The 14,437-nt window shown below is 37.2% G+C and overlaps 1 protein-coding gene and 1 pseudogene across 1 annotated transcript; both read left to right on the forward strand.

The window, feature by feature from the left end:
• Nucleotides 1-1,315, forward strand: part of LOC103134909 (nuclear factor 7, ovary-like) — a 2,232-nt pseudogene extending 917 nt beyond the window's left edge.
• Nucleotides 1,316-3,002: 1,687 nt separating this feature from the next.
• Nucleotides 3,003-5,334, forward strand: LOC103134908 (nuclear factor 7, brain-like). Its single transcript, XM_007547421.2, has one exon. The coding sequence runs from the start codon at nucleotides 3,135-3,137 to the stop codon at nucleotides 4,506-4,508; it is 1,374 nt and encodes a 457-aa protein (XP_007547483.1). The 5' UTR covers nucleotides 3,003-3,134; the 3' UTR covers nucleotides 4,509-5,334.
• The last annotated feature ends 9,103 nt before the right edge of the window (nucleotides 5,335-14,437 follow it).

Raw genomic sequence — 14,437 nt, forward strand, 5'->3', positions numbered from 1 at the left:
GGTCACTGCCAGATCCACAGCTGGTCTCAGGAGCTCTGATAGATGTGGCCAAACACCTGGGCAACCTGTCCTTCAGAGTCTGGGAGAAGATGAAGGACCAGGTGAAGTTCAGTCCTGTCATTCTGGACCCAAACACTGCAAATGGATGGATCCATCTGTCTGATGATCTGACCAGTTTGAGACGTGGAGACACAGATCAGCAGCTTCCTGATAATCCAGAGAGAAACACTAAATACTGGAATGTTTTTGGTTCTGAGGGCTTCAAGTCAGGGAAACACAGCTGGAATGTGGAGGTGGGAGATTATCCTCGCTGGACTGCTGGTTTGGCTAAAGAGTCTGTGGACAGGAAGGGAGAGAGACATGCTTCACCAGAAAATGGAATCTGGTGTTTACTGCATCATGATGGAAAATACACTAATGGAGTTGGTGAGACTCTCAAACTGAAGAAGAGTCTCCAGAGGATCAGAGTCCAGTTGGACTATGACATGGGGACAGTTTCCTTCTACGATTCTGAAGACATGACTCTCATCTACACTCACAGAGACACTTTCACTGAGAAACTCTTCCCTTATTTTAACGTTTCCCCAGCAGGTGATGCTAAAACGTCTGATCTCAAAATCTGTCAACTAAGATTTATTTTTAAATAAACTGCAAAGTTTTGTTTTTGTTTTTATTTTTACCAAATTAATCTAAATGAATTCTGGGACCTTGTAAAATTCAGAACTATACAATTCATGGTTACAGTATTGAACCATCAACTTCCACACAATGTTCAAAAATGTTTTGTGACAGAGAGAGGGGTTACAATTTAAGCGGAGAAGGAAATTTAAAAAAACAGTCATAAGAGTTTTTTTTTATATCAGTGTGTGGTGGATTCATGGAATGGATTAAATGATGAGTTTAAACAACGTACAATTATCTGTAAGGATTTGTTTCTTTCTGTGTGTTTATTTTGGTTTTCTGTGTCAATTGAGTCTCCCTGTTGTCCTGCCTACCCTTTGATTGCTCCCAGCTGTGTCTCATTCCCTTGACTGCCCTCTGTGTATTTAAGTTCACCCCTGTTTCTTATTTCCTTGTCTTGTCTGTTAGTTGTGTTATCCTGTCCAGTTGCTACCTTCTGCTCACCTGTGCTGCCTGGATTTTGTGCTTATTTTTCATTAAATCTTTATTTCTCTCACCATAACCTGGGTCCATTGTGTCAGTCTGTTTGCTGACTGACTTCATAATATTTTAATGTTACATTTTTATAATGCAAATCACTTTGAACTTCCTTGTGGCTGAAATATATTACACAAATAAACTTGATTTGACTTGATATGATGGTTTGTTTTCTAATTTAGTTAGTTTTTCTCAGTCGCTTTAATGCATTTTTTTTAGAACAGAATTGAAATTCTCAAAACTACTTTTTCACTCTTTAATCATTGTACAGATAAAAAAAACAAACAAAAAAAACAAAAAAATTTTTATTTGCAACTTGCAACTTAGAGCAAGTTACAAATGTTTTGGTCCGTAATGCAAGTAATTATGTACATATTTCTGTTTTCTCTACTTTTATAATTGGTTATATCATGTTGATCAAAATGTATTATACGGTTACATTTTCTCAACATTGACAACATTCAAGTAAAGTTAATTCAAAATGCTTGATGTAGTTGTCATAATAGGTGATGCATATTTTTATACATTTCCATTAGACTTTTTTTTCTGAATCTGTCCTGAACTGATAAATTGATCCCAGGTGAATCCTGAGTTTCTTCAAAGTAGGTAAATGTGGGGAGCATTAGAACCGATGTTTAAAGAGCTCAAAAGTACATCTCATGAAAAATCAATAAATCTGCTAAATCAAAACAATCAAGGCAAAGGAAGACAGCAATCACCCAGTCCAGATACTAAATTAGTGAAGTTGGAGGATTTTATCTCCAGTGTTCTCTTGTTCTTTACTGTTCTCCTCTGTCATTACTCATTGATGACAATACACATTCTGATCTTGTAGGTTTATTATCTGGCAAGCCTTTAAAATGGGCAGAACCCTGAATTCAAACCTGCACTTTTGCTGTAGCTTTCAAGAGTTTATTCAGACATATGAACAAAATTAGAACAATTTAGTTTCCAGCCAGAACAATAATTGTAGAAATTATTTCTCTGGTTTGAACACAAGGACAGAAGCAGCAATGTTCAGCTGTGAAAATTTTCTTCTTGGGGCCTTTTGTTGGGGGAAATTCTTCCCGGCGGTTAATTTTCTTTTTGCCTTTGTTTATTGCATCCCTGATTTTTCTTGCTCACTGCTTGCTTGCCATCAATAAACCTGATTGATGTCAGTCAGTCCTTTCTTTATTGCCAGCCGGCTGTTGTACTGCGGAGGTCTTTTTACTAATAATAATACAACAACTACAATGATGACTTTCCTCTGAAATCCAGAACATCGTCTGATGAAGTATTGGGCTTTATCATGTTTTAATGTGTCGCTATATTAGTTTATTTATTCTTTTGGTGAATAAAAAAAAGTTATGACTTTGTTTTAGTATATAGAAAATGTTATCAGCAACATGTTTTACAGCTCACATATTAGCCTAGCAGAACCGGCCGGCACCGCCCCTTCATGCATGTCAGTGATTGGTTCCTGTGCTGCTCAGAACTCTGTGTCCGTTTTTAAAAGAGAAAAGCTGTTTGCAGCAACGTTCAGCTGTGAAAAATGGAAGTCAATTCCAGGAATTGACTTCCTGGAAATTAAGCACATTCATTTTGAGGTGATCACAGAACATAAAGAGTGTTCAGCTGAATATTCACTAGAAGACTGAAATGAAAAGTTCTGTGTTTATTGTTTCTATTCTTCTTCAGTTAAAGCATTAAAACAGAAGTTTGCTTCTTAAAATGTGAAGCAGTTGTTCACTAAATGTTCAAAGAAACTATTGCACTAAATGAAAGCACAAAGTTCACCTGGAAGTGTTACACAATGACCTGCCAGACTGGAAACACGTCACTGAAAGGAAAGTGAAAGTATTTTTAACATAGAGGAACAGAGCTGACACGCTACTGCAGGGTGGAAGATTTGACTTGAAACACAAACGTTTAATGAAAGAAAAGCAAGAAACTTTGTCTTGGTGAGTTCTGGGACTGAGAGATTTCTGTAGAAAATGGCAGAAAATATTGAACGTTTCCTGAGGTGCCATCTTTGTTCAGAGATTTTCAGAGATCCTGTGTCTCTGAGCTGCAACCACAGCTTCTGTTCAAGCTGCCTGCAGAAGTGCTGGGAACAAACTGGAAACAAGAACTGTCCCATCTGTGAAAGAAGATCTTCCAAGGATTTTCCAATAAACTTCAATCTGCAGGAACCGTTTGATCAAAGTTCAAAGGAGATAAATTTCCTGCAGATAAATCTCATCTTAAAGGAACTAGCTGATTCTGCACGACAGAAACCTGGATCATCAGAGACAGAAAAAGGAGAAAAGCAGCAGAGTCACCAAGTGGTTCCTATAGAAGAAGCAGTCAGTGAGCTGAAGGAGCAGCTGAAATCTGACTTAAAGTCTCTGCAGGACAAGAGGAACAAACACAAACAAGTGGAGAAAACATACGATGATGTGATTCAACACTCCAAGGAGCAGGTGTTGTCCACAGAGAGACAGATCAGAGCAGAGTTCAACAAGCTCCACCAGTTCCTGAGAGAGGAAGAGGAGTCCAGACTGGCAGCTCTGAGGGAGGAGGAGGAGCAGAAGAGGAAGACTATCATGGGAGAGATGAAGAGGATTGAGGAGCAGATCTCCTCTCTGTCAGACAGCATCTCTGCTGTTGAAGAAGAGCTGCAGAAAGGCAGCGTGTTGTTCCTCAGCAGTTATGAAGCCACTCAGAGCAGAGCCAGAGGTCAGAGGTCACTGCCAGATCCACAGCTGGTCTCAGGAGCTCTGATAGATGTGGCCAAACACCTGGGCAACCTGTCCTTCAGAGTCTGGGAGAAGATGAAGGACCAGGTGAAGTTCAGTCCTTTCATTCTGGACCCAAACACTGCAAATGGATGGATCCATCTGTCTGATGATCTGAGCTGTTTGAGACATGGAGACACATGGCAGCAGCTTCCTGATAATCCAGAGAGAAACACTAATCACTACAATGTTTTTGGTTCTGAGGGCTTCAGCTCAGGGAAACACAGCTGGGATGTGGAGGTGGGAGATCATCCTGACTGGAGTGTCGGTTTGGTTAAAGAGTCTGTGGACAGGAAGGGAGAGCTTCGTGTTTCACCAGAAAATGGAATCTGGTGTTTATGGCATCATGATAGAGAATACAATGACGTTGATGGTAAGACTCTCCCAGTGAACAAGAGTCTCCAGAGGATCAGAGTCCAGCTGGACTATGACATGGGGGACGTGTCCTTCTATGACCCTGAAGACATGACTCTCATCTGCACTCACAGAGACACTTTCACTGAGAAACTCTTCCCTTATTTTACTGTTAGTCCTGCAGGTGATGCTAAAACATCTGATCTCAAAATCTGCAAAAATGATATTTCTCCTTAAAGGTAAAAGTTAAGCGTTTCATTTTCCTGAATTACTTTAATCAATGTTTCTATTTGCGATCATCCCAACTTTCTTATTCAATTCTTTTTTAACTTCTTTAATCCTTTTAAAGGTTTTCACACTTTAGGAGAAAACATAAAACATTATTAGATAATGTTGTTCAAACTGGAACAAGTGTTTCATCATCATCAGATTAATTAATTTAAACAAAGATTCTTTGTTTCTGAATCTTTTCAGTTTGTTTTAACTGTTCACATTTCTTCTCTGGACTCTTTTTTTTGGGAGGGATCGTCTCAAAAAAAAAGAAAATAGTATTAGAATAAGTAAGAAAATTTATTACAGAAAACTATACAAAATGATGTGTTATAGAACAGAGAAGTAGTTTACAGTTTCAGTGTTGGACCACAGCTATGTCCTTAATTTGAAAGTGTAGCCCTGAACAATAAGATTTAACTCCTTAGGGAGACACCCTTTAGCCTAATCAACACTTTTTAACATATATCAATAAAAAGCAATCTGTTTAAAATAATAAAAACTTAAGAAAGTAAAAGCCTTAACATGTTGACAGAATTTCAGAACAAACATTTCAGAAATAACACACTAAACTGGTTTATAATGTCAGTCTTGTTTTTAGTTGTTGTTATTAACTTTAGCAGAAAAACTGACAATAAATATTTAGATTCACTTTCCTCTCTTTTCTCTCTGGTGCCGTTCACTTTGTGCCTTGTGGCTGAAATGTGTTAGAAAACTGATTCCACTTGACTTGATGTGATGATTTGTTTTAGATTCCTCAATGTGAAACATATTTCATAATAAAAACTGCTGCTGAAAACAATCTTTTTTGATTACTTTTAAAAGTTTATCTCTTAAACACATTCATTTGTTTATTTTTCTTTGGCTGTTGAAAAAATTTGTAGTTCACTGATCTTCAAATTACAGTCATAATTTTACGGTATACTTTTTTTCTGAATCTGTCCTGAACTGATAAATTGATCCCAGGTAAATCTTGAGTTTCTCCAATGTAGGTAAATGTTGTAAGAATTAGATCAACCAGATTTTTAAAAAATTGCTCAAAGGTGCATCTCATGAAAAATTAACTATATGCTGTATAGTGCCATAAAATAATATGTTACATTTATGACAACGGAAGGAGAAACATTTTCAGGGGGTCACCAGGCAGAGAGAAAGAAGAGGAGGAAGAGGAGTGAAGATGTAGAGGAGTGATGAGGCAAAACAGAAGAAGAGTCAGAAGAGGTCAAAGACATAATGCCAGTTTCCATCACTCCAACATCATCACGTAATGATTTGTAACCAACAAGATGCTGATGGAGTTCCTCTTACCATAATCCTCCTTCCTTAACACACTGAGAAATTTTTGTCAGGATGAAGATGGAAAAGTTATGATCTCCAGCCTCATATACAGATGATCCATCTGGCTGCCATGGGTGCAGCATGTGAAGACATCACAGCAGAGGCTGGATAAGACACTGAAAGATGATTCAATGCATTGAAGGAAGATTTTCGTTGTGATGCGGCTCAAGACACAGGAACATGAGGAGGTGAAGGAAGACGGCAATCAGGGCCTGCCCAAGGCATAAGCAAACTAAGCAGCCACTTAGGGCCCCGGGGCCGCTAGAGGGCCCCTTAAGTGGAACTGATTTTTAGTAATGATTTCTATGTGATTATATTACCAAAAATACACAACTTCATTATAAAGTTGTGCTTATTTTACAATAATATATATTTGATAATCAGTGATGTCAGTAACATATTACTGAGTAGGATCACTTAATGCGTTGCTATTTCAAATCCAGTAGTCGGATTACAGTTACTTATCGAAATCACTTTGCGTTACTATTTTATTTTATGTTTTAATTTTATTTCCTCTATGTGTCTTGGGGGAGTGACCGCGTCATTTCTATGCGATGGTATCAGCAGCGACAGAAATGTAAACAATGGAGGAAGCGGAGATGCGCATTTTGTTGCTGGAAAATCAAGAACTATTTTGAATTTCGCCAAACCCAATTATTATAAGCAGCTTTGAGCTCCTTTTTTCTAAAGTCGCTTGCAAATTTAATGAGTTACTGGCTGCGCTCTTTTGGGCTCGTTTTGAAATTTGCTTATTTCCAAGCTTATTGGGCTTGTTAATAAGCAGAGACTCATAATAAGCCCCAGAATTTGTCTGACATCCAGTTAGTTTTAGCCAGACTCTCCCTGTCCATCATTTCCCGGATGATCCATCCCGCTGTGTCCTTATTAATGTCAAGTTAATATATTTGCTGTGAATGACGTCAAGCTCCGCGTTGCGCTCCAGAAAACTGCAAACATCGAGACGAATATGAACAGCGCAATAAACGCTGTTTTATTACGTTCGTAATGAACGTGCCCGTTCATTACGTGTCCGTAAAAGTTACACAACTGAAAGCCGTTATAGTAATTAATATTAAGATAAGTGTCACAAATCAGTGCAGTAGATATCTGAGTTGTTGAACGGCAGGAGGAGCGCTGTGCGCTGCGCTGTGACAGCTAACAGGGCCGTAACACAGAACCTGGAGGCTGCGGCAGAGGGCTAGCGGGGGAACTCTAAAATCCTATTTAGAGTTTTCCAGACAATAGTGAAAGACAAAAAACACGCACAAATTACTTAAGTTTTTTGTTGTTGTACTGTTGTAACCATTAAACAATCTCCCCTTAAGTTCAAATTTGTAAGTGGAAATACATTGTTGATGTTACCATTATAAAATAACTTGCAATTAAGTATTGGCAAAGATCAATATAATTTTTACAGGTGGCAGAACATTATTGTCAACAGCTGCTGAAAGTAACTAAAAAGTTACTTTTATTGTAACTCTTTCCAAATCAAATAATCAGTAATCTATACATTACTTTTTCAAGGAGTAATCAGTAATCCGATTAAGGGTACTTTTTTAAAGTAACTATGCCATCACTGTCGATAATGTATATGTAGAAATCTTTCTTATATGGGCAAAAAGAAAAAGAAAAAGAAAAATAATAAATTGCTCTTGTGGGCCCCCTAGTGGCAGCGGTAGGTACTGCGCTGAACGGTAACATGAGCTGCCATGCGAGGACCCAAACCTCCAAATCTCCAGTGGAAGATAAGTTAGGGCCCATACACTGGTGGTGGAGGTCGGTGAAGGATGGGTGCCTGAAGAGCCAGGAGAGTGGAGGTGGAGAAGGGGTGGAGGTGGGTTGAGCGCAGCTGGAAAGCAGGAGATGCCATGGATGGAGGTCCTTATCAGCAGGAGCTTGGTCGGTGATTGGCCGTTATGTGGCTTGGTCCGACGTTGATAGGTCAATGGCGATGAGCGAGACGCACCGTTTGGATGATGCAGGTGAGGCCAGAGAGTCTTCCAGTTTGAATTTATGCCAAGGCTTCATAATACATTTATTTATGTTTAATGGTTTCAGAGTACAAAAAAATATTTTTCTGAACTGGTTGTAAAAAAACAACTTTGTTATAATGCTGAAGGGGAGTAAAAATCAGGTACATACATTTTATTAAGAGATTAAATTGGGGTCCAGTCAAAGTCCAGGCCTTAATCAAATTCAGAGTCTTTGGTGATACATGAAAATTACTATTTACAGATGCTCTTTGTCAACTCTAGACATCTCTCTCTAGATGTAAGAAGGAATGTAGATATAAGAATAAGAAAGAATGACCTTTGGAAGTAGAGATACTGACCAGACAGCAGCATGTTTAGAAAAAAACTACACCAGCCTCCACACAATAGATTCAAGTTTGTACCATGGCAAGGCATGTTAAAAACCTTCAAAATACATCCAGTCATCTTTCTAAACCTGATCAGCACTGCCTTAGAAGCTGGAGGAATCATGATGTGGGTTTCTTTTCCAGCGAAGAAATGCAATCACAGCAATCTAAACGATTCCAAATTTAAAAATTAATTTCAGATTTTGGTTCTAAACTAACATAATTATATCATTGGAATTTGAGAAAGATATATGTTTAAGTGTTCTCTGTGTGAGTCTAAGCTTGACACAACTGTTGTAGCGCTGTCATTCTGCTGCAACCTTCTGGGATAAAATAATCTTGATATGTCAAAGGGAAGATCAACTCTGATTTCAGTTTGACTTGCACCGTTGAAGACCATGACTTCAAAAGCAAAAAGAAAGAAATTTATATCATTGATCTAATAATATTCTTAGGAAATTACCATACAAATCTAAACTTAGTCACTACTTCCTTTTCTCTGGTGTTTCAAAAAGAGTATCTGACTTTAATTACAGGAAATCTATAGAAACACTTGATATCACATTATTTAATGAAATAAGCACCTCCTGACTTATTTCTTATTTCATAGAAACATCAATTGGTGTAAATGCATATTTAAATTTAAATGTGTTAATTTAGGCAGTTATTGATACATATATTATTAACTGTCTTGTTTTGATTAGTTCTTTCAATAAAGGTTTGGAGAAAAAAATTGTTAACGACACATAGAGGCGGCTTCTGGACTCCCTCTGATGGAGGCTGAAAGGAAATGCAGAGACCACAGAACCCAACCCAAATAAGTTTTCCACAGAATCTAAACTATGTTGAAATAGAAGCAGAGCTTTCCACATTCTGGATCTCCTCAGGTTCTGAACTGGGTCCACAGAACCACTAGAAGGTTCTGATTAGATGAGCTCAAACTAAGAGGAGCTCATCTAATCATTGGTTGTTTAAATGACAGAGTGAACCTGCCTCTTTCTCAAAGACTATGTGAAGTCTCAACATTTTCCACATTTTCACTGAAACAAATTTTCAGAAAAGTGAGGTGAGAACATCAAGTATCAGTTGTTCTTGTTTCTCACATTAAACTGAAAGACTCGGTCCACTGACTTCATGTTCTGGTCTTTTCATCATCAAAAACTTCCTGCAGAAAGTTGTTCTGCTCAATAAAGTTCAAAACTATCTCTTATCCTAAACTGGAATTTATCCTGGTCGAAATAGATAAACAAATAAGTAAAATGAGATCAGTATGGATCAACATTTAAATAAAGCTGTAAGTGAAAACGTGAGAAAATATAAAAATGATTTGTTATATTACGTTTATTAAAATTATTGGAAGAATAATTTCAGACATTTTTTCTCGGATATTTTCTTGTAATTTTCTGTTTCACTGGTTCATCTCTTCATATTCACATTACTAATACAAAATATTCTGCTACTGTTTTGTGATAAATACCCATTATATATGAACATCACAGATTCTTATTAATCTGAGGAAGGATAAACAGATAACTACAATAACTGATGAACGTCATCTGAACAATGTTGAATAAAATACTTAAAAACCACTCGGATGTGGATCTTTAATTAGGCTTTTGATATTATGGTTCAGTTGAAACTGTTTTCATTAAACATTGACTTAATTTAAAATTATTTATTTTCAGGCAAAATACCAGTTGTTTTTCCTCCTAAATTTATTTTATGTTTATTTTGGAATATTAAAGTAGATTACAATGTGGGAGAGTAAAAATTAATGACATGTTTAACTTTACATGAAAACTAAATTAACAAATATCCTCTATTTTATTGCAAGTTCAGAATAAGTAGCTTCGTGTTTAGCTGTGAAAGATGTTCCTACAGCACCACCTGCTGGACATGAACTCAATTCCAGATTTTTTTTCATTTAACACGTGACTTACAGACTAAAGAAACGGAAAGTAATTTCAGGCGTTATTGAACTCATCTGTGAAACGCTGGGTATTAGATCTCTGCTGAAAATTCTTTCAAAGAAACTGCTGAAACTTTTGGTGAGTCTGACTCTTGAAATATTTTGACAAAATGGCAGAGAGAGCTCTTTTTGATCGTTACGTGAGCTGCCATGTGTGTACAGAGACTTTCAGAGATCCTGTGTCTCTGAGCTGCAACCACAGCTTCTGTTCAAGCTGCCTGCAGAAATTCTGGGAACAAACTGGAAANCATCCAGTTAGTTTTAGCCAGACTCTCCCTGTCCATCATTTCCCGGATGATCCATCCCGCTGTGTCCTTATTAATGTCAAGTTAATATATTTGCTGTGAATGACGTCAAGCTCCGCGTTGCGCTCCAGAAAACTGCAAACATCGAGACGAATATGAACAGCGCAATAAACGCTGTTTTATTACGTTCGTAATGAACGTGCCCGTTCATTACGTGTCCGTAAAAGTTACACAACTGAAAGCCGTTATAGTAATTAATATTAAGATAAGTGTCACAAATCTGTGCAGTAGATATCTGAATTGTTGAACGGCAGGAGGAGCGCTGTGCGCTGCGCTGTGACAGCTAACAGGGCCGTAACACAGAACCTGGAGGCTGCGGCAGAGGGCTAGCGGGGGAACTCTAAAATCCTATTTAGAGTTTTCCAGACAATAGTGAAAGACAAAAAACACGCACAAATTACTTAAGTTTTTTGTTGTTGTACTGTTGTAACCATTAAACAATCTCCCCTTAAGTTCAAATTTGTAAGTGGAAATACATTGTTGATGTTACCATTATAAAATAACTTGCAATTAAGTATTGGCAAAGATCAATATAATTTTTACAGGTGGCAGAACATTATTGTCAACAGCTGCTGAAAGTAACTAAAAAGTTACTTTTATTGTAACTCTTTCCAAATCAAATAATCAGTAATCTATACATTACTTTTTCAAGGAGTAATCAGTAATCCGATTAAGGGTACTTTTTTAAAGTAACTATGCCATCACTGTCGATAATGTATATGTAGAAATCTTTCTTATATGGGCAAAAAGAAAAAGAAAAAGAAAAATAATAAATTGCTCTTGTGGGCCCCCTAGTGGCAGCGGTAGGTACTGCGCTGAACGGTAACATGAGCTGCCATGCGAGGACCCAAACCTCCAAATCGCCAGTGGAAGATAAGTTAGGGCCCATACACTGGTGGTGGAGGTCGGTGAAGGATGGGTGCCTGAAGAGCCAGGAGAGTGGAGGTGGAGAAGGGGTGGAGGTGCGTTGAGCGCAGCTGGAAAGCAGGAGATGCCATGGATGGAGGTCCTTATCAGCAGGAGATTGGTCGGTGATTGGCCGTTATGTGGCTTGGTCCGACGTTGATAGGTCAATGGCGATGAGCGAGACGCACCGTTTGGATGATGCAGGTGAGGCCAGAGAGTCTTCCAGTTTGAATTTATGCCAAGGCTTCATAATACATTTATTTATGTTTAATGGTTTCAGAGTACAAAAAAATATTTTTCTGAACTGGTTGTAAAAAAACAACTTTGTTATAATGCTGAAGGGGAGTAAAAATCAGGTACATACATTTTATTAAGAGATTAAATTGGGGTCCAGTCAAAGTCCAGGCCTTAATCAAATTCAGAGTCTTTGGTGATACATGAAAATTACTATTTACAGATGCTCTTTGTCAACTCTAGACATCTCTCTCTAGATGTAAGAAGGAATGTAGATATAAGAATAAGAAAGAATGACCTTTGGAAGTAGAGATACTGACCAGACAGCAGCATGTTTAGAAAAAAACTACATCAGCCTCCACACAATAGATTCAAGTTTGTACCATGGCAAGGCATGTTAAAAACCTTCAAAATACATCCAGTCATCTTTCTAAACCTGATCAGCACTGCCTTAGAAGCTGGAGGAATCATGATGTGGGTTTCTTTTCCAGCGAAGAAAAGCAATCACAGCAATCTAAACAATTCCAAATTTAAAAATTAATTTCAGATTTTGGTTCTAAACTAACATAAGTATATCGATGGAATTTGAGAAAGATATATGTTTAAGTGTTCTCTGTGTGAGTCTAAGCTTGACACAACTGTTGTAGCGCTGTCATTCTGCTGCAACCTTCTGGGATAAAATAATCTTGATATGTCAAAGGGAAGATCAACTCTGATTTCAGTTTGACTTGCACCGTTGAAGACCATGACTTCAAAAGCAAAAAGAAAGAAATTTATATCATTGATCTAATAATATTCTTAGGAAATTACCATACAAATCTAAACTTAGTCACTACTTCCTTTTCTCTGGTGTTTCAAAAAGAGTATCTGACTTTAATTACAGGAAAGCTATAGAAACACTTGATATCACATTATTTAATGAAATAAGCACCTCCTGACTTATTTCTTATTTCATAGAAACATTAATTGGTGTAAATGCATATTTAAATTTAAATGTGTTAATTTAGGCAGTTATTGATACATATATTATTAACTGTCTTGTTTTGATTAGTTCTTTCAATAAAGGTTTGGAGAAAAAAATTGTTAACGACACATAGAGGCGGCTTCTGGACTCCCTCTGATGGAGGCTGAAAGGAAATGCAGAGACCACAGAACCCAACCCAAACAAGTTTTCCACAGAATCTAAACTATGTTGAAATAGAAGCAGAGCTTTCCGCATTCTGGATCTCCTCAGGTTCTGAACTGGGTCCACAGAACCACTAGAAGGTTCTGATTAGATGAGCTCAAACTAGCAGGAGCTCATCTAATCATTGGTTGTTTAAATGACAGAGTGAATCTGCCTCTTTCTCAAAGACTCTGTGAAGTCTCAACATTTTCCACATTTTCACTGAAACAAATTTTCAGAAAAGTGAGGTGAGAACATCAAGTATCAGTTGTTCTTGTTTGTCACATTAAACTGAAAGACTCGATCCACTGACTTCATGTTCTGGTCTTTTCATCATCAAAAACTTCCTGCAGAAAGTTGTTCTGCTCAATAAAGTTCAAAACTATCTCTTATCCTAAACTGGAATTTATCCTGGTCGAAATAGATAAACAAATAAGTAAAATGAGATCAGTATGGATCAACATTTAAATAAAGCTGTAAGTGAAAACGTGAGAAAATATAAAAATGATTTGTTATATTACGTTTATTAAAATTATTGGAAGAATAATTTCAGACATTTTTTCTCGGATATTTTCTTGTAATTTTCTGTTTCACTGGTTCATCTCTTCATATTCACATTACTAATACAAAATATTCTGCTACTGTTTTGTGATAAATACCCATTATATATGAACATCACAGATTCTTATTAATCTGAGGAAGGATAAACAGATAACTACAATAACTGATGAACGTCATCTGAACAATGTTGAATAAAATACTTAAAAACCACTCGGATGTGGATCTTTAATTAGGCTTTTGATATTATGGTTCAGTTGAAACTGTTTTCATTAAACATTGACTTAATTTAAAATTATTTATTTTCAGGCAAAATACCAGTTGTTTTTCCTCCTAAATTTATTTTATGTTTATTTTGGAATATTAAAGTAGATTACAATGTGGGAGAGTAAAAATTAATGACATGTTTAACTTTACATGAAAACTAAATTAACAAATATCCTCTATTTTATTGCAAGTTCAGAATAAGTAGCTTCGTGTTTAGCTGTGAAAGATGTTCCTACAGCACCACCTGCTGGACATGAACTCAATTCCAGATTTTTTTTCATTTAACACGTGACTTACAGACTAAAGAAACGGAAAGTAATTTCAGGCGTTATTGAACTCATCTGTGAAACGCTGGGTATTAGATCTCTGCTGAAAATTCTTTCAAAGAAACTGCTGAAACTTTTGGTGAGTCTGACTCTTGAAATATTTTGACAAAATGGCAGAGAGAGCTCTTTTTGATCGTTACGTGAGCTGCCATGTGTGTACAGAGACTTTCAGAGATCCTGTGTCTCTGAGCTGCAACCACAGCTTCTGTTCAAGCTGCCTGCAGAAATTCTGGGAACAAACTGGAAAAAAGAACTGTCCCATCTGTAAAAGAAGATCTTCTAAAGATAATCTAGTAGTGAATTTTGCTCTTCAGGAACTTGCTGATTCTTTTGCTATAAGAAGTCTGAAGACATCTGGATCATCGGAGACAGAAAAGGGAGCAAAGCAGCTGATGGTCTGCAGGAAACACCAAGAAGTCCCTAAACTGTCCAGTAAAGACGAGCAGAGATCTGTGTGTCCCGTCTGTGA

This window comes from Poecilia formosa, unplaced genomic scaffold (genome assembly GCF_000485575.1).
Source record: "Poecilia formosa unplaced genomic scaffold, Poecilia_formosa-5.1.2 Scaffold20, whole genome shotgun sequence".
NCBI classification, from domain to species: Eukaryota; Metazoa; Chordata; class Actinopteri; order Cyprinodontiformes; family Poeciliidae; genus Poecilia; species Poecilia formosa.